Raw genomic sequence first — 24,372 nt, 5'->3', positions numbered from 1 at the left:
ATATTTTACAAATAAATATTTGTCATTTTTACGATTATACATTTTACCATAAATTTAAATATTGGGTTCCTTACTGTAANGTGGGTCACAGAATAAACGTAACTATCAATATTTTACAAATAAATATTTGTCATTTTTACGATTATACATTTTACCATAAATTGAATTTAAATATTGGGTTCCTTACTGTAGTGAGCCCTACAGTTTTTCAAATTAATTAAAATGCCTCCGTATGTGTTTTTTAAATTGTTTGTACTGATCATTACATTGATAAATCGTGTCTGCGAGCCAAAAACATTAATTATGAAACCTTTTGTAATAAAACGTACGCAGATCGTTTAGTTTGATAAATTAACCTATAACGTAAAGTGACCAAAACACTTATCACGGTGTTTAAAAAGTAAAGGACACTAAGTATATGTTATATCCTGTTTAGTGATTGTCATACATTCTCTAAACGGGTTTGTTTTCCTTGTTTCTTTTAAAGCTCAATTACTTTATTGCGACATAAAATTATAAATGGCCCCCAGACCACTAAAAAAAAAGTTAAATAATATTTTAGTTAAAGAATACTAATAAAGCATTAGTTTAATGTTAAACGGGTTGATACATAAATGTAGATTAGTATTTTTTATTATAATAAACACATTATTCTGAACTCAAACACATTTGTACAACTGTCACTATCCTTTGTTTTATGTTAAATTTTTAGATAAATTTATAAAATTGATCTACTCGCTTTAATAATTTTAGCTGATATCTCACCGTTTTAAAAAGCTTTACATTTTTTTTTAAATCCCTTAGACAAATGATACGAAATCAAACTCTGACTCTCTGTAAAGTATAGTTTAATTTTTTATATCTCATTCTTCAACCTTCTTATCTAATTATACAATTTACATACTACATGATTTTGTCTACTTCACGAGTAAGTACACGCTTTTATATACTATTAACACAAAATACTACTTTCTTTGTTTTATCTAAACGCTCAAACAAATACCACTTATAGTTAAACGATAGCGTTTAGAAAAAGCCCCTTTAAGCATTGTCATGTTATATGTTTACTTTATTTTGGTCATTTTACTTTAGTATAAATAAAATTTAAGTAATAATTTTACGCAATATTATTATAAAAATAATAATTTCGTAATAATTTTTAATTGAAATTTTATACAAGTCAAAGAAAATCCAACTGAGTTTTATTGGTATTAATAAAAAAATGTCAATAATTTATTAAAAAGATGATTTACAATATATTCGTAGTAAATTATTTAAATTATGACGAACACGCAGAAAACCGTTAAAAAAATGATTAGGTTAATAGTTTGATTAAATATTAATTTTATACTGTGAAAAAACTTATATTTGTAAAATAATATTGATTGTATTACATAATCAATTGAGTAAATCATCATTATCTCGTTATCCTCTAGTCCATCTATTTTGGCGTTAGTTCTACCATACTAAATGATTTTTACTAAATTTCTCTAACATCATAACATTTTTGAATTTAAATTACTATTAAAAAATTGGAAACATTTTCATATCTTCTCATTCGGTAATATTTGCTTTATAACATAATCAATGTTTATATTGTTCATTATATTATACATGTAGTTAAATTAAATATCCTTAGAATTAATATGAAATGTTGAGATTTTAATTTAGATAAGTATTCTGACTAAAACCTTTGGTTAGATAAAAAAAAAATATGTTTTTTTTTAACTGAATGCGTGTTTGTATTTTCTTTTCATAACTACTTTTTCATTCACGATTGTTGATCAATAACTATGACTGGCGACTGCAAGTTACATGATGGAAAATGTACACTTGGCATCCGTGTACTACAATGCCCTCAGATGTTATTCCTTGGGCTACTGTCCGAATTAAATATTTCATGGCGAATAAAAGCTGTCTTTGTTATATTAAAATAGGTTCTTTATTCAATGTTTCAAGCGATCCATTCAATGTATTACATTCGAAATATTGTATGAATAAATATTTAAAAACGCGTTTAATACAGAGTATTTAAATTCATCGAAATTCTCGAAAGCACAAAAGATATTTATACTTTTTAAATATAAAAATGGTGTTCGCCATTAATAATAAAAATAACGACTTTTGGACGAAACCAAATGCAAATACATAAAAAAGAATCTAAAAAGAAATTTGTTTTATTTTCCATGTCGTTTTCGTGACTCGAACACTCTTTAGGCTATTGCTCTGTTGTCGTTGAATATTGATGGCACGAACTAGTCTCTGAAGGTTCGACATCATAATTGCTGCCAATGAGAAAATACAGTGAAATTCGCCGATGGACATTCGACAGTTGCCGCTCAGATTCCAAAACCGTTACTTATTGGGCGTACTCGGTGCAACGTGACTTAAGTTGTGGGTACACAAACAATGGGGCCAACGCATTGGTGTTATCGATACTACTCTCTGTCCGGTCTGAACCAGTGCCCACATAGTCTTACTTGCTACTCGCAAACGAAATCGAAATCGCGATAATTAAACGATCGGTTAGTTATTTTTCTCATAGTGTTTTTTAACATTGGACTATCCAGCTATTTCAGATCGAGGTCGAAATAGACTGCATTAAAAATATAAGCTCTTTATGTTTCCCAATGCTAGTAAGGCAATCGTTTAATTTTCCGATGTGTGTTAGAAATCTACTAAAGTGCAAACGGAATCGAAAAAAATACATTTTTCAGATATGTCGATGAGAGACACTTGTAAATGTTTGACTAATAGCCAGAGGGTACGTTATAAGTGGAAAACGACAGCCGTAATGTTCGCGTTAAAATATCACTAGCCATATTTTTCACGATCGTGAAAATTGTATCTAGGTTTTTTTAACGCCTTCGTTGCCATCAAAGAGCTATTGCAGCGTAAGCGTTTTAAAAAAAACCTTTTTTTTTTTTTACTCCGGTCGGGTGGTTATCCGTTAAAAAGGGCACACGTCAATGTCGTTTGATGGAAGTCGTATAAAACTTATTACGGTCAGGAAACTGCGGTAAATCCAATGGCATGATAAACTCGGTAACGGCTTTCTTCGGGCCAACGTCAAATCACGTCTCCCCGGAGACATCTTTTTCTGCGAATAACAATCATGTGTTTAACTATATCTGTCGCGACAAATGATTTTTTTGTAACATTTTATTATCGAAAATAAAATAGAAACATACTAGTAAACGAATAATAACTTTTGCGCAAAATGAACGCTCGTCATTTCTAGAAAAATAATCTGCGGTAAATATTGCAGACTGTGTAAAGAACGTTCATTCGATTCATTTTGTCGCGAGCAAGTTTTTTTATGCTTTTTTTATTCATGCAAATGAGAATCAATGACCCGATGTGATTGCCAATTCCAAATATAGATAAATTTAATAGTCGTCAGTCGTGATGTGAGTATTTATTTACGACATCTGAAAAATTGATTACAAAGATTGGTGAATTATTTACCAATCTTATTATAATAATACATATTCAATATATTACAAATGGAAAAATGCACATCGGCCATTTCTCATAACTCACACGTTTAGATACGGATTGATTTTGACAGTTGTAATAGAAAAACATAAAACACATTTCTATTTCCAACAGACAATAGTTGAATGATAGTGTCGATAAAACATGATGCAGCATTTACAATTTCTCAGTGTTGTTTAGGTTCGGAGTTCAAGTGAGTAATGAACACTGTAACGGTGGTAATTATGGAAATTGAAGATCACTAGTAACTTCATTCTTAAATTTTCCAACTACAAACGTTTAGTTAAATTTGGCGTTTACCAAAAGGTTAATAGCATGTGATGCTGACGTCATTTTACTACTGTGGGTAACATTGCACTTAATAGAACCAAACAACTAGATATAAGTAGTACGCACATGAGGTGATATATCAAAGAAGTTTTCACTTTTTTTTAAACCGTCCCAGGCCATAGCTCAGAGATATGTGCGGCTAAAAAAACGCCTCGTCAGTCGTTAGTACAATAACTCAATAATAATTTATTATTTTTAATATTAACTGTGTAATTGTCGTGTCAGATTTATAGTAACACCTAAAAGTAATTGGCTATTGAACATCCATTTTATTACAAATAATCAAAAAATATAACGAAAACAATCGTAATAATAGGTGCAGTAATATTAAAACATAAAACGTGTCGACATCATAAGTATAAAATTTACAAAAACACGTTATCATTATGAGTAGACACTAAACAAAATTTTTGTACATAACACGTTTGTAAAAGAAATTGTAAAATATCATAAAATAGTATCGTAGAAGTTGCTACTCTAACCGACACTAATTGTGAATACTGTTTACGACTTCAACCTGTACTGTTATAAAAATTGACTTTTTCTTTTTTACATTCACTTTGAATTTGTCATCAACAAATAAAAATACTAAATAAAACAGTCATCGCCTGAAAATTCTTACAGGTTGATAAAATTGACAGTTTTTTTAAAAAGCTCTCGATTTAGTTTAACAATTATAATTAACGAGTAGGTAGGTAGTATGATGTTGTTTCGCTTCATTTAGTTTACTTTCTAAACACGATTATATTATGAATTTATTTCAATGGCGTAAGTCTGTAATTTGTGTGCACTATAAATGCTGTCATGGTGGCGACCTCGGTGATTGTAAATCGAATGGATAACTGGACCAACTATTGGTACTGCACAGTACAAAATTATACTGGGTGTCTCGGATTTCATTAAAAACGCTGTTAACTTTTGATTCGATTTTTATTATGTTTCATTTTTATTTTTTTAATAATAATTATTGTCTTTTAGACTACGTTAAAAGCATACTTTTCTTTATTTATCACGAATAAACATTTTTTTGTAATCTTAGGAAGCCTACTTAGTTTAGACGTAAAAATGTCTGATTTTGGAGTTCTGGCTATGTCAGTTTTCTCATCCTTTTTGGCGCAAGATTTAGTGTTTAAGAAAGATAAACATAAATCGATGAATAAATAAAAAACCTAGATTTTTCCTACACTGGTAATAACCAATTAGTTACATAATATTAGGAAATAGCCATTTTTTAGATCTTTACTTAAAAAATATCAATGGGTCAGTAAAAATGTTTAGACAAATACTTATTGAGTTACAAGTGTTTTATTAGCTAAAGTGAGTATGTAGTGCGGCGGGCGCAACATGTACTGGTGTAAACATACTTCACCTGCCTTTATTTGTACTTTATATGTTAAAATGATCGTAACTTAATAAGTACTTTTTCTAAGATTATCATCAACCTATCAACATTTTTTCAAAAATATGACCAAGAAGTAGTTATTTAAGAATTTTGAAAAAAATAAAAATTAATAGTTTATATTTTTTTCTTATTAGTGAAAAATAACAAAAAAACATGCTTTAAACGTTGTCTCAGAAGGTAATAATTACTTAATAAAAAAAATTCAACATAACAATGATTGTATCAAAAGTTATAAGCGTTGTCAGTTGAACGAGTACACCCTGTATAGGTGTACTCTGGTATAAAAATGATCGTTTCTATAAGCAGCCAACAGTCATAATTAAAATCCAAGTCACGGTTTGGCAGAATAAAAAGCTTTCATTTTTAGTTAGTCGATCGTGATCCCCAATTATGACACAGGTAATTATTGTTATTAATCGACCATAATGCACGTGTTTAAGGTCTAAATATACATCAAGTCTCGATGAAGTCGTTATCGATACCCAGGTATTGGAGTGAAGGATTTTTAATTCTGAAATTATGATAATTGTATATGACGGATTTGAACTTCGGTGTTAATAACCAGCACAGTTTTTTATTACATTTACTTATAGATACGTTGTTGTTATATTATTGGGAGAAATGAGCAGTAATTACATTACTGCGGATAACAGTTTGGCTCCAAGGCGGCTGTTACATCCGCTTCCCAAATGTTGGCCGAATATTTTATTCTGACGTACTGTTTGGGCACAGGTCCAACAAAATAATGTACTCCTATGCGGAATATATTACTAGTAGCCGATTGGTATCTACAAAAGGATGTTAAACCAACCAAAACTTGAAAGATTCACTCCCATGCGAGATGTTCATGTCACTTAATGTAAAGAAAAATATTAAAATAAGGTTGTTTTTTGTAAATTAAAATTTGCTGTGTGATCTTTTAATTTTATAAAGCAAAAATTATTTTTAAATAACTGTTTATGTGAATAATTAAAATTAAAAAAATTAATATTTATGATCCGAAACCCAGTACGGTTTTTAAGACATCCTGCATTCGAACATGAACGCAAGATAAAAACAGTAGATGCACTTGACCTTTTTTTATTTTAACGACATAATCGCCACAGAAATAAAGACCATCGTCGAGTTTTCCATAATAATTATAGAAACCTATTAACAATTATTGCATTACAATTATTATTAGAGTTACTATGTATCTGTAAGGCGATCAATGATACGTTTTATAATGTATATTTTTTTCGCAAGAAATAGCACATAATTAGTGAAAAAATACAAATTTGTGTTTATCTTACCGGTTTGGATACAAAAAAAAAAAATTGTTTTATATAAACGACTTTGAAGGTTTTTTTATTTATATTACTGTCGTGATATGCTTAATACTTTGCACTAAGCATCTCACAATTATCAATGAAAAATGTATAATTTGTATTTTAAACAACTTGTAAACAAACAAATAATTTATCTGTCATAACAAATATGCTGTTCAATACAATTTATTATTATTTATATATATGCCAACTCATCTATTGTCAACTATATTATCTAATATAATTATCATGTAATGTATACTTTGAAACAATAAATAATAATCATAAATAACACAAACGGCAATATCCCTGGATATGGGGGTACCTCTTCAGTACTATAAAAAGCACTGATATCCATTAGAGAGACAGAGAGCCACGGCTACGGCTAAGGCCAGAGCCACAGCTCCAGTAAGCTAGTTCTTTCCTACAAACTACTCTTGCTATTACATTTTGATCACGGCCCCGTGTTGCCGTTTGAGTTATTTTATTTTGTTTACTTTATTTATGTTTAAAACTTATTTTGATCTATAAAGACATTATTACCATAAACAAATAACATTGAGTAAAAATTGGCATTTCTGGTAAATACTTCATTTATCTTCTTGGACATTACAAAATACGAAGGTAAGTCAATTTATATCATTCCATTTATTTAAAGTTAATAATCTGAGAGTAACGGATTTCGGAGCAATAGATCAGCTATATCTACTTGTCTTCGTTGTCCTATAAGCCCTCGAACTTCACTTCCCCGATTCAGCGCATCACCGCATGCGCGCACAAATATCCCAAACCTCTTATTTTATTTTTATTTTATTTTTGTTATTTGAATTATAACATTACATTTACTATCGGTTGACATTTTTATTTACCGGGGGATATTTTTAATAAAAACTGTGTTTTTTTCTGTTATTAAAAGCAGATTTTTTAATCCATTCTGTTTACTTGACTTGCTTCGAGCGTTTAAATAAATCACAGCAAACGACTATTTGCTTTGGTATATTTGTTGACATTGAGCTGCAGTTTACCTCAGTAGATCTTTCGTGTTCCGACAAACATTAAAACAACGTTAATAATTATTTGTATTTACCAATATGAATGTACATTGAATATTTTGATTGCAATGTAGCGGTCAAATTAACTGACGAATAAGATTTTGAACGCTTTAATATTGTAACAGCAGCCAAGAATATGTAGCAATGGCTTATTAATGTAAAATAATGTAGTAATGATTATTTTTCATGTAGTTTTTCATTTGTTTTAAGCAACAATGACATCACTGAATAATATTATTTTTATTTATGTGGAATTTCTCCTCGTCCTGTCCACCTACAAGACTCCAATTCGAGTGAAAATAACGAGTTCAGACCATATTAATATAGATTCTCGTAAGTAGAGTCCGGTTTTGTGCTATCATTATTAAAGTTATGATTGCATCACTACCTTATGGAAACCTACTCGTGAGTGGTAGTATTTGGATTTTAGAGAGTATTTAATAATATTGCTGCACTCTCATGCGCAGTGTTGAGGAATAGTAATAATAGAGTTATTTTTACGGTTAAATGTACTTATTAATCAAGGCTAAGACAAGGTACATATAAGTACAGCAGAGTTTCTAATAAGTAACTCGACACACGATTAAACATTTTTTATGACTATATCGTGTAAATATAAGGGTTACGAGAAATTCTTTTGATATTTTTCTATGGTAAGTTAAATATATAATCAGATGTATGAACAATACGCCGAAAATACAGTTTTTATAAATTAATCGATATGTCACATGAAATATTTTTCCCTTTATTGTTTGTTCATAACAATCATTAATTTCGGGTTCTCATCTATTATCTGCGCATTTAAATTTTTCGACTTTATCATTTTTTTTTTTTGTCTTCCGTTTTTGTACTTGACATATCTACACATATCGCTTTGTTATTGATAACTAGAATAAACAAATATTGAGTACAAGTGTAGAGTAAAGTAGTGAATGAAATGAATTTAGGAAACATCAAAGAACTTTTCTACATGTAAACATTTTTCGATACTATGGAAGACAGTCTTATTATTCGATTATATGTCGTGCAAACGCAGTAGGCCATCTCAAATTAATACACATGAATAATTTACAACCGTAGCTTCATATAATTTTATTTATAATCATAAGACGTTTTGGAAGAAGTTTGAATTCAATTAACATATTATTACAAATTCCGTTAAGTTATCGACCTATATTAACATTGATGTTAATACGTTCTAATTGTTTACGTTAGTTGAACGGGATTAAAAAAAAAAGAATTCCATAATTTGTTTGAAACTTAGTATGTTTGTTTTATAGATCGTTCGACATTAATTTAATTTTTAAAGTAAGAAAAACAAAAAATGGATTATACCTCTATAAATTTTAAAACATTCCTTAAGTTTTTAAAAAGTATTCAGAGTTTTTATCCAAGGTATATTATTTTTATTTCGTTGCATTTACTTAGATTTAAACATTTTTTTCTTTAAATTTTTATATTTAAAGGCGAATGTTTCTTTGCTTAATACTATGAATATTAATTTAAAAAAAAAAGTTTCTTTTTATAAAAATAGTATGGTAAAGTAAGTAATTGGTTACTGTTTTTATGTTACTATTTCCCAAACAATGATATTATTTATTGTTACTTTTTAAAATGAAAAATGTGTTGTTTAGAAAAAAATTCAAATATTATTTCATCATTAATTTACAAGATAAGAATGTAAAAATTTTATATTTTATAAATATGTTAATTTTATTTTTAAATATGCCGTCTCAGTACTTTTTCCAACATATTTAACCGTTAAATTACCAAAAATTGATCTGTTTGTAGTCGTTAAAAAATCTTTATTTAAGTTAAAATATCACATGTAACATTAAACTTAAAAAAAAAAAAGATTAATATTGTTTGTATTTTATTTACAAACATTTTTATTACTTTAGATTTTTTGTACTCGTAAAATTGTGCAACAAAGTTGACAATAAATTAAAGAACTCAAAAAATAGTTACTCGTTTCATTAAAAGGTTTATCCATACTTCAGTCAAGTACATATTTGATTGATTAGCTATTGTACCTTATAAATACTTTTATTTAAAAGTTTACATAAGAAATTCAATTTTTACTACAAAAAACAAATTACTCATTTAACCATTATTTATTCTTATAAATTTTGTAATCTGACTAGTTACTATAGTAACATATTTTTCAACTACTATAAACAGATTTTTAGTTTTGGTGTATTAAACTTTTTGTACATTTAAATTTCTAAAAAGTGAATTAGATTGACTTAGAAAACCTTATTTAAAACATAACATTTACTTTAATTATTTCTTGAATAACATAAGTTATACTATGAAGCATAAAAGTAATTTTTATACGTACCGAAACATTACATGATTGTTAAGTACAACTGATCAATTATTGAAAATATAATAGTTATATCTTAAACATTTTTTGTTTTTTAGGAACTTAATATCAGAAAATAATGTTTATAGAAATAATTTCACCGTCCAATTTTTACTTGTTGCTAAGTATATAAAGTAATAATAGATAATTAATAAGATACGATGCTTAATAGATATTTGATGTGTGCTTCAAGGTCATTATTCTAAAATTTTAATGATTGTAGTTGCTCTAATTGTTCGTGTGTCAGATTTGTTGACCTATTCACCTATATAGTGTTTTTATTATTTAAGAAAAACGGGAATTCTCGTCTGAATAGTTGTCGGTTAACTGTTAGCTCAACTTGGCATTCTAACTAAATAGTGAACAAACCAGTTTCCCATGAATAAAGAGAATAGACTTCGATATTTGAAAAATAAAGGACTGAAATTTTTGTATATACAAGTTAGGTACACATACCAAAAGTATCGACTCGACATTTTGTTAATACAATATGAAACGAAAAAAAAACGTAACAAGAGGTGTCTATTACGTTATAATCTTATTAATGATTGTTTATAATAATTTTGAGAAAACAACATATCATAAGATTAATATGGTAGAGTTTTGTGGCGGTTGGCTGACTAAAAACTTATATATAATTTGTGGCATTAGTATAGCTCAAAATGGAAAGTTTGTTAGATATTGAATGTCACAATTGTTGAGTAATGTCAAACAAGCAAGCAAAATATACTTTAAAATACCACTTTAATCAAAATCCGACCATTCAATTTTGAATGTCTTTAAGGTTTTAGTTATAGACCTCTTGCTTGACGACAGTTTTAAACAAAAATTTATAGCGGAACAATATGATATTATATTTAAACGCTTTGTGGTTTTAGTATATTCGCTGCGTTTTAAAGTAATTATTACAACCCAATAATTGGGTCGAAAAGAAAAGCGAAACGCACATAGGCGCTCTGATATGATTCCATCTATTTTTTATTAGGTATTATAACCATACAACATAAATTTAAAGTTATTTCTACCTGCAATGACATCAAATTAAAGATGAATCATATTTGTATGTAAACTTTGATAAATGAAGTTTTTATTAGTAAATTCAATATTTTCTATTATAACAATCATCAATTATGTATTATTAACTAATAAGGCGTTTACTTATTATTGAATCTGAAATTAAACTTTTCTCTAATTTTTCCACCTACAAAAGTGTGTAACTATCAAAATTTCGAATTTGACTCACTTGTGCAAACGACACTTTCACTGAATTGGAAATCATCAAAAATAGTTTGTTAATATGAGTTATCAATAGTTATTGGTAATAATGTCACAGGAGTATCGATGATCACGTCTTTTCTTATACATACGTGCTACGGACATGGTTATAATTAATGGATTTACACTGCCGTCTCATTTGTCTATTCTGACTTTTACGTCTATTGTACTGTTATTTTACTATTATTTGCGGCTCTGATAGGGAAAGAAAATCATTAGATCGCAATTATTGAACTTGTTCGGCAATCCACACTAATAAATACTAATCTATAGTTTTACATTTATCAGTAATTGTGACCTGGAATCTGTCGGATTTGTACTCGATGCTTTTTTTTGAAATCAGTTTTCTCAGTAATCGAATCGAATCGTATTTATATTTATAAATATATTTAGTGCTCACGGCATATTTCTGTGATTATTGCATTATTTTGATTAAATTATCTAGTGATATCATTAAATAATTTGTAAGATTAACTATGTTTGTAATTAAATTAATTGATTTAATATAATTAAATATAATGTTGTCCAACTGGTTCATTCGTAAACTAAACGTTGAAAAATTAGCAATCTAAAATTTAAATTAATTATTTTGTAATTTTATTACGCATTAATGTCATAAATTAATCAAAATTCAAATAAATTGGCAAAATATACTGTTGAATATGCAGAAATATTGTATATATAAATATAACTAACAAAGTATGTTTTAATGGATTTTTATTGTTTATGAGCTGAAATGTAAACGTGATAATGTAAATATATTAATGTATATAAATATATAATGTAAGAAATTATTCAAAAATTGCCTACGTCCCTTGGTATGATATTTTTAATATACTCATTCATTTTTCACATAACTAGTGTAATTTTGATATAAAGTACCGACAATTCGTACACAAATATAATATTATTATCACTATTTATTAAAATTCTCCATTATATTGTATTCGTTAAAAACGTGCAATACATATATGTGAAATTGTTGTCTATTTTTTAAGAGTGTAATTGCGTTTGAGAGTATAAATAATAGGTTTAATTAAAAATGAGTAAAATTTAATAACTTTTGTTATACGTTTAGTTGATAGTATGCTATTAGTTTAGTAACTCTTTAGTTAACTTGATATTACAGGTAATGTACGAACTAAAATATACGAATGCATTTGTAATTTTGCAACATAACATTAACAATGTACACAACTCTCATCCTCAAGGTCTATGTCATTACATACATAGTTACTCTCACGTCCTAAAAAGCATTTCCGATCGTTGTTAACAGTAAAGCAAAAATGCTATTAAGTGATTTGGAATAGTCATAAACAAATATAGTGAAGCAATAATAACATTACTATGTTCCAAGAATTTAAATATCCTTAAAAAGTGAACAAACATGGAAAAGAGCATGCAACTACTACGCGTTCTGACCACATACAACTTTCTATTACTAATGTATTAATTTATTTAAATATTCCAATAAAATAGTTTTCAAATGATTACCCGCATTTATTCATTTAGATATTTATCAAAAATGTACAAATATTATTAATTGAAAATACTGTATGATAATGGTGGTAATGATAGTGATGCAATCATCCTAAAATAAATTTGTGCAAAACAGAATCATGTATATTTATACTGTTGAAAGACTTTTTAATTAATATATATATAATAAAATACCTATGATTATATACGTCATAAAATAGTTATTTCGTGATATTTTTGTTTAATATAAATTAAAATACATAAACTTGCAAATGAATGATAAACTTAACCTAAAAATACTATATAAATGAATTATAGTAATTTTTAGTTAGAAAATATTTATTTGATTTTTAATTGTCAAGTAAAAATTAAGGGCATATTTATTTTACTAGGAACAAATAAATAAAGACTAATAAATATTGTTGTTGTCAATAATTTCGTTATAAAAAAAACGTATAGCGAGTATTCTGAACTATTTCTTGTGTATTAAAATTGAATTTACGAGGATATAGGTAAAATTAAATTAATTTATTTAATGAAAAATTATGGTCAACCTAATGCATTTTATTATCAAGAAACTTAGTAAGAACATTGTGTTCTTACTAATTTTTTTAAATATTTTAAGCTTTTTTTTTTGTATTCTTTATTTACATAAAAGTGTACTTCATAAATTTACTTGGAGATTGCGAAAATGGTTATCACATCATTGAAGATAGTGATGCTCAAGCTAATGAATTATTTTTTTTAATATTATTCAATTATTTCTTTAAACAACATATTTACATTGGTTTTTAATTTTAATTTAACTTCATTGAGTTGTCTCGAATTTGTTTCATTTTAATCGAGGATAAACATTATTACTTATAAACAATAAAATTAGATTTCTTAATGCTATAAACTATTTAACCAATAAATAATTTCTCACCCATGAGCAAAAGAAAAACAAATGGTAAAGTCCTCATTGTAGACCGTATGTTTTTATACACAAAAATAAAAAAAAAATTTAGATTTGTATGGAATTTTATAATCACCAAACACACGAGATAATTTTATTCGCATTAAGTTTGAATTAAAATACGCCGATATTATTGTGCACACTTTCAACGCTCGTGAGATAACAGATCGTGCGAACACCACATTACTGACACACGAAAGCGATCCGCCAGATCTCGAAAGTATTCTTCGACTTCGAAGACCGGCTCTCTTCTCAGTGTGCCACTACGGTAATTATTGTATCTGCCCGGACCACAATAACCACAATCAGTGGCGTCCTTACTCCTTTCACCTGCAAAAATAGTATTGCACTAGTATGTACATGTAAAGTCAAGTTTTTTTACACGGTACAAACCGTGTTGTGGACAAATTATTCATGTATCTAAGATCTTTAAAGTTATATTTCTGGGATATTTAGATGTTTCTAATATCATTTAAAAGCCTTTAAATGTTTACATAAGGTACTTGAAGTACAATTATACACGAAAATTAAATTTTATATTAATGGTAAAACTATTATTTTCACATTACATTATAAATACGAATTCATTTAGTATTATTACTCTATTACTTGTGTTTTTAATTCATTCGTTTAAATGTTAAAATGTTATTATTTACTATCCTAAACAATATTTCTATTAAATGGTAAAATCGATTAGTTTTAATGTTTTTATAATTTTTTTCAGATTAAATTGGTCACATGCTAATAAAACACTCAAAGTTAGATGAAATTTTATTAAATGATAATGATAATTAACCATAGTTGTTTTCCAATTACACCGGTAATGCACTATTACTATAATTATTCATAAAACCTGTCCTCTTGTATAATAAACATATTAAATTCAAAATTTTTGCTATTCAAATTTCACATATTATGCATGGTCAAACGAAATCATTAATTATATTTGTACATTAACACAAACTCAAAAACCGTTATTAGAATAGCAAAGTACTTCAGTGAAATCCATTAATAATTATACTTTCCATTTTTAAATTAAATTAATCACACTGAAATTAAGGCATTGAACCTATGCTAACTAAGAACGATAATTGTGTAATTATCATTCTCAATATTTTATCTCTAAGTATAAAAAAATAAATTTTATTAAAATTTTAACAACTATGAATATTAATTAAAGCATTAATTAGATATTATGGAACCGTGTGCCCTGGTGAGTAAAGTTCGAAACCGTTGCAATGGACACTAGCGGCGTAAGATCAATACAATCAATCACTTATGTAGAACATCGGGTTTAAAATGGCTCCACGAACGTTGATGAATACCACAAAAGTATTTTTTATTACTAAATATTTTAAAGCGCCTTGAAAAATATTTTTTCACTGAGCTATTTAATATTTAGCACCAGCACAAACAGTAGCTATTAAAAGAGGATGCTAAACACAAATAGAAAAATTAAGCCAAATAATTTTTTTTTTTATTAATAATGAATTTAAAAATTAACTCTATCTCTTTTTTGTTTGGTTTCCCTGTTTGATTTTCAGAAAAATTTATTACATTTATCAAAAAAAACTAACCAATATTAATGTAAGACATAAGTTAATGATACTATTTTTGTATCAAAATTATTATAATTCAAGAAATTCGTTTTTATAATCTTAACTTTCCGGTTTTTCGATGATTAGTCGACAAAGTAGTTTTTAATAAATTATTTTGGTTTATTAACTGAATCGATGGCCTATTTACCCTCTTCTAATGAGTTTTTTAATATTTAGTTTTAGTTTTCCGACATAGACGTCTTTTTTGAACTATCCATCCACTCAATTTAACGAAATAGAATAAAGTAAAATAATTATTTGTAAATATTTTGTCTGATTTTAAGTAATATAAGCTGAGTTATTCTAAATCTGACTTTATGTCAATTTATATAACGTTTTAAGTATTAAATAGTTACACGCATTATATTGAACTTTAATAAATTGGATCTTAAATCAATTTTTAACCAAAAAAAAATTTCCGATGGAAGATCATCTACTAGGCATTGAATTGGAGGTTAAAAATGTTGATTTTATTAATCAAGACTTGGTAAGAAGGAAGTGTTTAAATTTTCTAAAAAAAAAAATTTGTTGTAAGTAAAGAGGGTTTAGGAAAAAATAAAACACATTGATAATTCATACAGGACTTAAAAAGTAAAAATTGCTTTTATTTAATATCAGATAAGGGGAATTCTATGGTAATACTAAAGAAAGAAGATTATTTTAATAGAGTATTGAAAATGAATCAAGAGAGTCTCTATAGAGAAATTAAAAAGAGTCCATTGAGTAAAATGATAGGGAGATTACAAACATTAGTTCAAAATTAATAATTGAAGAAAAGTTCAGGTATTTTTGTTAAAATTTCAAACCCTCAAATACATAAACTATATGCATTACCAAAAATATATATGCCGTAAAATAATATGAGACCTATTATTTGGAATATTAATGCCCTAACTTACAAATTGGCTAAACACTTAGTAAGAATGTTTTCATTTATTCGAAAATTCGATAGATTTTCAGTTAAAAATAATATTAAGTTACTTCAAAAATTATCTCGTTAGACTATTAAAAATAATGACAGGTAATTTCTTTTGACGTAGTATCCTTATTTTCGGGTATTCTGATAAATATAACAGTTGGTTTGCTTAATGACTGCCTAAGGGAACAAAACATAGAACAGAATAAAATAAATAAGCTTATTAATTTGACAAAGTTATGGATGAGTCAAAATGTTTTTCAGTTTTTGAATAAATTTTATGAGCACAGCAATGGGAAATTCGCTATCATCAAAATTTAGCAGAAATTTTCATGAGTAGGTACAAAAATAATTAAAATACACTTATGGTAATTTTCCATTTATCAATTCGAAAATTAGGTTTAGGTATACAGTTGATATTTTTGCAGTAATAAACAAAGATTCTAATATGGGGGTCATCATACAATATTTAAATTCCTTTTATACATTGATTAAATTCATATATAAACAGAAAGCAAAGAGAGATCTAAATTTTGAAATTTATCGGAAAAACATAAAAGGCGAACAAAAAATAATTAGATGACCCATTTTATTCTATATAATATTATATATAATATATAGAGATCTCGGAGATCTCAAATGGACTAGCTGGAATTTTTAAGAATTTTGGTATTACTTTAGTAACATCTAAAAGTAAAAATTTACGAGATTTATTAGGTATCCCTAAAGATAAAGTAGAAGGCATTTATAAAATACAATGTGAAAGCTGTAATAAATGTTACGTAGGACAAACAAAAAGAAATATAGGAGTCAGGTTTAAAGAACATTTTAAAAACATTAAAAATTAAGCAGTTGATAAATCTCCGGCGACTGAAAATTTATTGACACATTCACTCCATTAAAACCATAAAACTAATTAAAAACTTAAATAATAACAAAGAACTCAATATAAGAGAGTCAATAAAAATATTTAAAAATAATAACAATTTAATTAATTGGGCTCTTGGTCAACCAACAAATTCATTATTAAACATGCGTAAACTGGCAAAATGTTATAATATTACTTAGTAATATCGTCACTAGATTTTAAGGTCACTATGGGAATATAAGAGGGTTTTTGCCGGACGGGGTGTCAGTATGTGTTTAATGTTGTTAATGGTAACATTGTTCCTGAAATACGTTCCGCAATTTTTTAGTAATATTTTTGTGGCTTTAGAGTTAAATATTTTTTTTGTTTAAATTAATAACAGTTTTAATTTTAAATAAATGAATAATAATGTTCCAAAGATGAATAATAAAAAATAAAAAAACATTGTACTTAACTTTATAATAAGCATTTTGTATTTTTCATTATTGTTATAATTATTATTTATAAGAATTATAATTTATTTCATGTTACTGGACCTTACGAAAAAGGTCCAGTAAATGATAAAAATACAAAAAAAATTAAAAAATAAGAACAATTTAATTAAAAAGGCTCTTGGTCAACCGAAAAATTCATTATTTAACTTGCGAAAATTGGAAAAATATGATAATAATACTTAATGATAACGTCACTAGGTGATAAGGTCACTAGGGGTATATAAAGGGTTTTTTTTCCGATCAGGGTGTCAGTATGTGTTTATCGTTAGTAATAGTAACAACTGCGATTTTTAGTAATTTTTCTTTTTTTTTTTTGTAGCTTTTTGTGTTAAATAATTTTTAGTTTTAAAATAATATTCTAATAGTCATAATTATAAATATTTATTATTTAGAAATAAAAATTAATACTTTTAAATTTAACTTTAATATTAAAAAGTTTACTTTAAAATATTAAAGATGACATTTTAAATATTAAAGACGACTTTGAATATTGAAAATAATATAAACATTAAATTTTAATTTCTATATAATAGTTAATTTTTAGAATGAAATATATTGAATTATTCTAACAGCAAAATAAGTTCCTATATCCTGATAATAAGGTTTATGATTTAAGTATGATACAATAAGTATATAGTACAACAAGTATTTAATACTTACTACAATGATTAAATTTAGAGTCAAATTTATGTTTATTAATTTAGTATTTTAATTTCTACCGAAAAATTATAAAAGTTAATAAGTTATTTGGTATAAAAAATTACAACTTTTTGTTTTGTTATAAATTTCTACATCAAATATTATTTTTTGTAGTTGCTTCGCACTGCCGGTTTTACCGCTGGATGGTGATTGCGGCGCTTTCTCTTCACGTCCAACAGATCGCGCCATGCACGGCATTGTGAACCGGTCACGTTGATTTATGATCTCAACTTGCATATAGATCTTAACTGTGAGATTATTTTATTTTGGAAGTAGATATATTGATTCCAGAATAATTAATTCATTTATTGGAATTAACACAGTAATTAATATTATCAGTAATGTAATCTTCAGTAATTGCCTTTAACGTATTACAATTAATTAATTGTTAGTTAATTAATTATGTACCAAATACTACAACAATTTTTCAATCAATTTGTCTATACATTTAAAGTCAAACTATATATTCCTATAAGATGGTGAGGGTAATTACCTTATAAAAAAAATTATAAAAATGATTTAAGTATTAGTTATATATATTGTCAGGTAGAATAACTAAGGTAATTATTTAAAGCTAAAATATTTATCTAATTTAGGATGCGGTATTTCCTGAACATTTACAATTTATATTTTACAATTAAGTTGATAAAGTTATACTTTTTATTAGTATATTTTGACCGCACCCCTTGTATTAGGAGATATTGTCTGATTAAAAAAAAAAAGTATGCTGGATGAATAAAATGTGAAATCTAAAATTTAAATACAATAATAGTATGTTTTCTAACTATGGTAGCCATTTGTATATAGAAGATAAGTCATCGGGACAAATTTTTTTTTTTAACTTTTAATGCGTAATAGAGTCTTTAATTTAATATATTTTTAAGTTTCTTTCAAAATTTTTACTACGGAAATTTTTCTAAAATTAAGTTGAAAAAGTTACCTATTGTACAATAGTTGATGTTTTGAAACATCATTTGGACGATTAAAGGGGTAAGATTTTCAAAAACATAAATCAAATGGAAGAGAAATATTTAAGTTGACAGTTTTAAGCAAAAAAATGTTTAAAAAATGTCAATTAATTGTAAGAATCGTAAATTTTTTGGGGATTTCCTTCATTTACAGAGAACAACTTTTATACTCAATTTGTGATTTTTTAACGTATTTTTAAAAGAAATAGAATCGACGAGACCTAAAAGGGGACCTAAAAAAAGGGGCGAAAGATGAAACTGTAGAAGTTATAACCTAGCATAGTTTGCACACGGCATAGTTAAGACAAATTATATATGATATTAACAGTGATGATTTAATAATTATTAAATTTTTATTATTGATTATAATCAATACGTTGAAACTTCCATACGTTAAGTAGTTTATACTATAGAAGGACATACAATGCTTTTAATATTAATGCGAACTTTTTATGGAATTAATTTTAATTATATTAACCCAACTATAATGTTTTATATCATATTTATATTTTTTTTATATTGTTGTTTTGTGGTGTAAATATTTAATTTGAGCATGAATAAAAATAATTATTTTTTTTTTGTATAAGCTAAAGAATAAATCACAAAAAAAAGTGATTTATGAAATTCCGAGTTTTACTCAAACTAGGATAGTATTAGGCATATTTTGAAAAGGAGAATGTTGTATTTAAAAATACATATGTTGCATATAAAATATCTGTATATAGATGAAATTTTTACTCAGTTTCTGAAAAAATAAACCCTAATAAATATTCAACAAATGACCAGTTCAATTAATGATAAAATGTATAGAAACGACTTAATGTATACGAAACGAGGTACATCAGGTTGTTACCAAGCAAATATCTTGTTGTATGATAGGAATTTGAAATGTCAGCACCTTCTTACAAACTGGAAAACCTAAAAATTTTAAATTTAAAATTAAACGTCTCAAAATAGTTATATTGTGGATAAGTAAAATAGCTACAAATAATGAATGTTCAAGTCTATTATTTGATCCAAACTATCTTTACATTATTATAAAATTCCCTCAACCTAATACATTCATATTTTTTAAAAAAAACTGTACAATTTATAGAATTTTCTATTTATCTTAAATATCTTGTTTGTCTCTTTAAGGACATTATTTATCAAGACTAGTAATATAAAACTTATTTTGAATAACCATAATCATTTGTAAACTCACAAAAATTATTTTAATAGTGATTAATTATCAATTTTTAAATAATTTTAAATTATTATTATTTAGTCTTAAATTATAATTAAATTAATTATCAATTTTTAAATAATTTTAAATTATTATTATTTAGTCTTAAATTATAATTAAATTAATTATCAATTTTTAAATAATTTTAAATTATTATTATTTAGTCTTAAATTATAATTAAATTAATTATCAATTTTTAAATAATTTTAAATAATTATTATTTAGTCTTAAATTATAATTAAATTAATTATCAATTTTTAAATAATTTTAAATTATTATTATTTAGTCTTAAATTATGAAAATATATTTAATATGTTGATACTGATAACATCAATAATAACAACATTAACTAGAACAAATTATGTAATTTTTAATGATTTGATGATATTAAAATGTATAAGAAATATTTGTTGAAATATTCTTAAAAAATTTCAAAAAAGGTTTCAGATGTCTAGGAATATTTTCATAAAATAAATACTTTACACTGGCACCCGCATATTAGGAATTTGAAGAAAAAAAAATTCAGTATTATATTCTTTTTTATGTATAATTTGTTACAAATTAATCAAAACTAGTTCCTTTCATATAGAAATTCGTCTTTTTGAAAAATCGATATTATTTTTGATTTATTAGATAGATCGATATTTTTATACAATATAAATAAATTCTATAAACCAATAAATTTTTAAGGATCGCCAACTACTACAGATAAACTACTAAAGATAAAATTAAAAATTCATAAAATATATTTAAACAAAATAAATTATTACATTAAAAAATAAGAGCTAATAATGATTTGAAATAATCTTCAAACTTATGGTAGAATTTTTAATTATTTAAATTAATTTGTTCATTACAATAAAATATCAGAAAATAAATGGCGATTGTCTTCTCCCAAATATATTATTATCTAGAATAAAATAAAGGACATGTTTTGACTCATGAAAAGTAAATTCGAATGACAAAGATTTAATTTGTGATATTTTGGTGTTAAGTAAAATCGGTATTGTAAAAACTGAGAAAAACTGATAACTGACAAAGAACACACAATTTTAATATCTTTTCAGCTTCGTATCGTGGCTAAAATTGAAAACATGAGGTTGAAAATCCAAATCAAGATATTTGTGTAATTATTCTATTATATAAATGTTTTTATAAGTAATACATATATTTCATTAGTCAACATAGAAGACATTTTAATTACTTTGGAAAATTCATCTACGTCATAAAATAAACTCAACCTGATTATTCTTTAAACATGTTAGTAATACGATACAATATGCCTGAAGTAAATTGAACTTAGAAAAGCAAAAACAAATTTCCACAGGGTATATATCTTTATGTTCAATATCAATATATTTAATTATATGAGAGTAATGAAAATAGTTATTATTTCCACATTTATGTTTTACAAATAAACGATTTAATAAACAAGAATGAATCATAACATTTTAAGAGTATATAAAGAGCATACGTTTGTTGCTTAAATAAATAAAATCATTATGAAGATCACAAGCGTAAGTAAATTTTCTTCATATATTTTATTGCGACCAAATGTTGAATCGCACTCTAAATAGATTAACACGCAATTTTTCAAATACTTAATTATACTTAATTAAAATACTTAATTTAATTTTTATTCAATGGAAGTAACTTCTGGAAATTAATACTTATATTCTGACTATGTAATTTCATTGGAAAATTTAATTATAGATTATAATATACTATCCATGGAAAATCACACAATGAGATTTTATTATTTTTCGTTAAGTTAAAAAATAAATTGTAAATTAACAATAAATACATCGTGACCTGCAGATGGTTCTATTAATATTTTATAATTTTACAAAGATAAGATACAAAGATATTTACAGGATTTAAAATTTGTTTTGTTACTATTTAAATTATTGTAAATTAGCTATAAAACATTAAATAAAATATTTTTTTCAGGAATATATAAAATTTTTTCGTGAACTACTTAATTAATTGAAAAATAATATATATATTGATAAGTATTTTATTAGACTCTTTTAGTTCTAATCCCGTACACCTAATAAAGGTGTTAATTTTATTTTTTCAAATGGTAACATACATAATTAACTAGCTATTTTATTAGATAAATATCTAATTAAAATAATGACTGTCCAATAACAATTTTTAGATTAGTATTTGAGAAGTTATTAACAATTGAAAGTAATCACAGAAGGAGAGGCGCAGGTGCTGCTATTTTTATCGTTAAATATTTTTCGGTCTTGCTACTTCTCTCGTTTAGATATTAAAATGTTAGTAACTTCTATAATATTGTTTCAAAAGTTTATACCGAACAGTAATTTTCTTAATTAGATCAATATGTAATAAATAAAATGGTTAATTATGAATGTTGATAAATTGAGAAAAACTATGAACTAAAATAAACCAATATGAGTACTATCATTATATTTATGAAGTGGTTAATGATGAATGAATCACTTTGAATAGGAAATACTGGACAACAATGTAATAAAACAAATTTAGAATGTTAAATTAAATGTTTAATTTTTATAATTACAATAACAATCATATAAATGTAATATTATTATTTGATTAATTAAATTTGAATTTTATAATTTTTAGACACTTCTACTCATTTCTCTGAACGTTTGCTTAATTTATACAAAACAATTATCGAATTCAAGTATTCCTCGAGTAAATAACACCAATATTGAAAAACCGAAGGACCAAAAAGATATTAGAACAGGAGATTACTATCCAAGTCCTGAAGTCAGCGATTTATTAAGAAAAAATAATATTGATATAAATAATGTAGAAGAGATTTCATCAGAATTAAAATCCAAATTAATTGAAGGTATTCTACTACCCGTTCCACCAATTGGGATTTTAGCACCAGGTATAAAAAAATCATTGGAAGGTGATATTTTCCCACCATCAATATCACATTTTTATGATCAATCGGAATCATCATTTTTAAAATCAAATGTTCCAGAATTTTCTCATTTTACGTCTTCTATTATGTCACCATTATCGTATGACCTTACGCCTATACATTCTTCCTTAAAATCTACCGCCTCACCTATTTTCCCTTTCACATCATCACCAAATATGTATAATCCATTGCCTTCGACTCCGTATTCGTATATGACGAAATTTCAAGATCTACCCGAATCATACAATCAATTTTATCATTATCAACAAATGTATGCACCTTCAAATGGTTGGAACTAGTGAATTACATATGATTATTTAAAAAATTAATGTTATTAAATGAGAATAAACGTTAGGTTATTAATTACAATGTATAATCTTTTGATGAGTGTTACTTGGGATACATTTTTTTTTAATTTCTTATTGTAGACAATTTATAATTAAAACAAACTTTTAGTTGATTAATATTGGTTATTATTCATTTCACAATAGAAGTTATAAATAATATTCATATTTAGATATAATATTAATAATGATTATTGTATTAAATAAATTATACTTCATGATTGTTATTTTTGTAAGATATATTAGAATTTATACAAGACTTTCTATTTATTAAGTAGATTATGACGAGTATGTGTTTATTAACTAGATGTTTTTGTCGACTAATTATTGTTCAACGTTTGTTTACTAATGTTTTACTGGATAATAAAAATTACATAGTAACCGGATATTAAGTATTACTTCACATGATTTAAAATACTAAATTAAAATGTAAATAATTATAACATTATTAATAATTATTAATGAATGTTAATAATTTTATATACATCATTTAATATTCAACGATTATAATAATTGAATATTGATAGATGTTTTGTTTTAGGTAAATTATCGATTTAATATCATATAACAATCATATCATAATTACTGTTGATATGTTCATGATAAATAAAAAATTAATAATAATATTTGTATTTTAAGAATAATTATTAAACAAAAATAAGTAATTTTCGATT

General features: G+C 25.6%; 2 protein-coding genes across 7 annotated transcripts in view; one reads left to right on the top strand and one right to left on the bottom strand.

The window, feature by feature from the left end:
* Positions 1-13,757, bottom strand: part of LOC126896517 (uncharacterized) — a 31,935-nt gene extending 18,178 nt beyond the window's left edge. The window contains exon 1 of the mRNA XM_050669411.1: positions 13,634-13,757. Coding sequence (XP_050525368.1) covers positions 13,634-13,670 — 37 coding nt within the window. The 5' untranslated portion in view covers positions 13,671-13,757. The remainder of the gene's footprint in view (positions 1-13,633) is intronic.
* LOC126896538 (uncharacterized) lies at positions 912-24,134 on the top strand. Of its 6 annotated transcripts, XM_050669439.1 has the most exons (5): positions 6,571-7,161; positions 14,388-14,483; positions 14,854-14,995; positions 23,045-23,318; positions 23,415-24,110. In XM_050669439.1, the coding sequence occupies exons 3-5, from the start codon at positions 14,963-14,965 to the stop codon at positions 23,651-23,653; spliced, it is 546 nt and encodes a 181-aa protein (XP_050525396.1). In that variant the 5' UTR covers positions 6,571-7,161; positions 14,388-14,483; positions 14,854-14,962; the 3' UTR covers positions 23,654-24,110. The 6 variants fall into 6 exon arrangements, 5 of the variants coding, with proteins under 5 accessions (XP_050525393.1, XP_050525396.1, XP_050525392.1 ...); XM_050669436.1 differs by lacking the exon at positions 6,571-7,161 and adding an exon at positions 912-928 and having other exon boundaries at positions 23,045-24,105; XM_050669435.1 differs by having other exon boundaries at positions 23,045-24,105.
* The last annotated feature ends 238 nt before the right edge of the window (positions 24,135-24,372 follow it).

This window comes from Daktulosphaira vitifoliae, unplaced genomic scaffold (genome assembly GCF_025091365.1).
Source record: "Daktulosphaira vitifoliae isolate Bord-2020 unplaced genomic scaffold, ASM2509136v1 Scaffold_1, whole genome shotgun sequence".
Classification (NCBI taxonomy): Eukaryota; Metazoa; Arthropoda; class Insecta; order Hemiptera; family Phylloxeridae; genus Daktulosphaira; species Daktulosphaira vitifoliae.
This window is presented reverse-complemented; position numbering and strand designations above follow the sequence as displayed.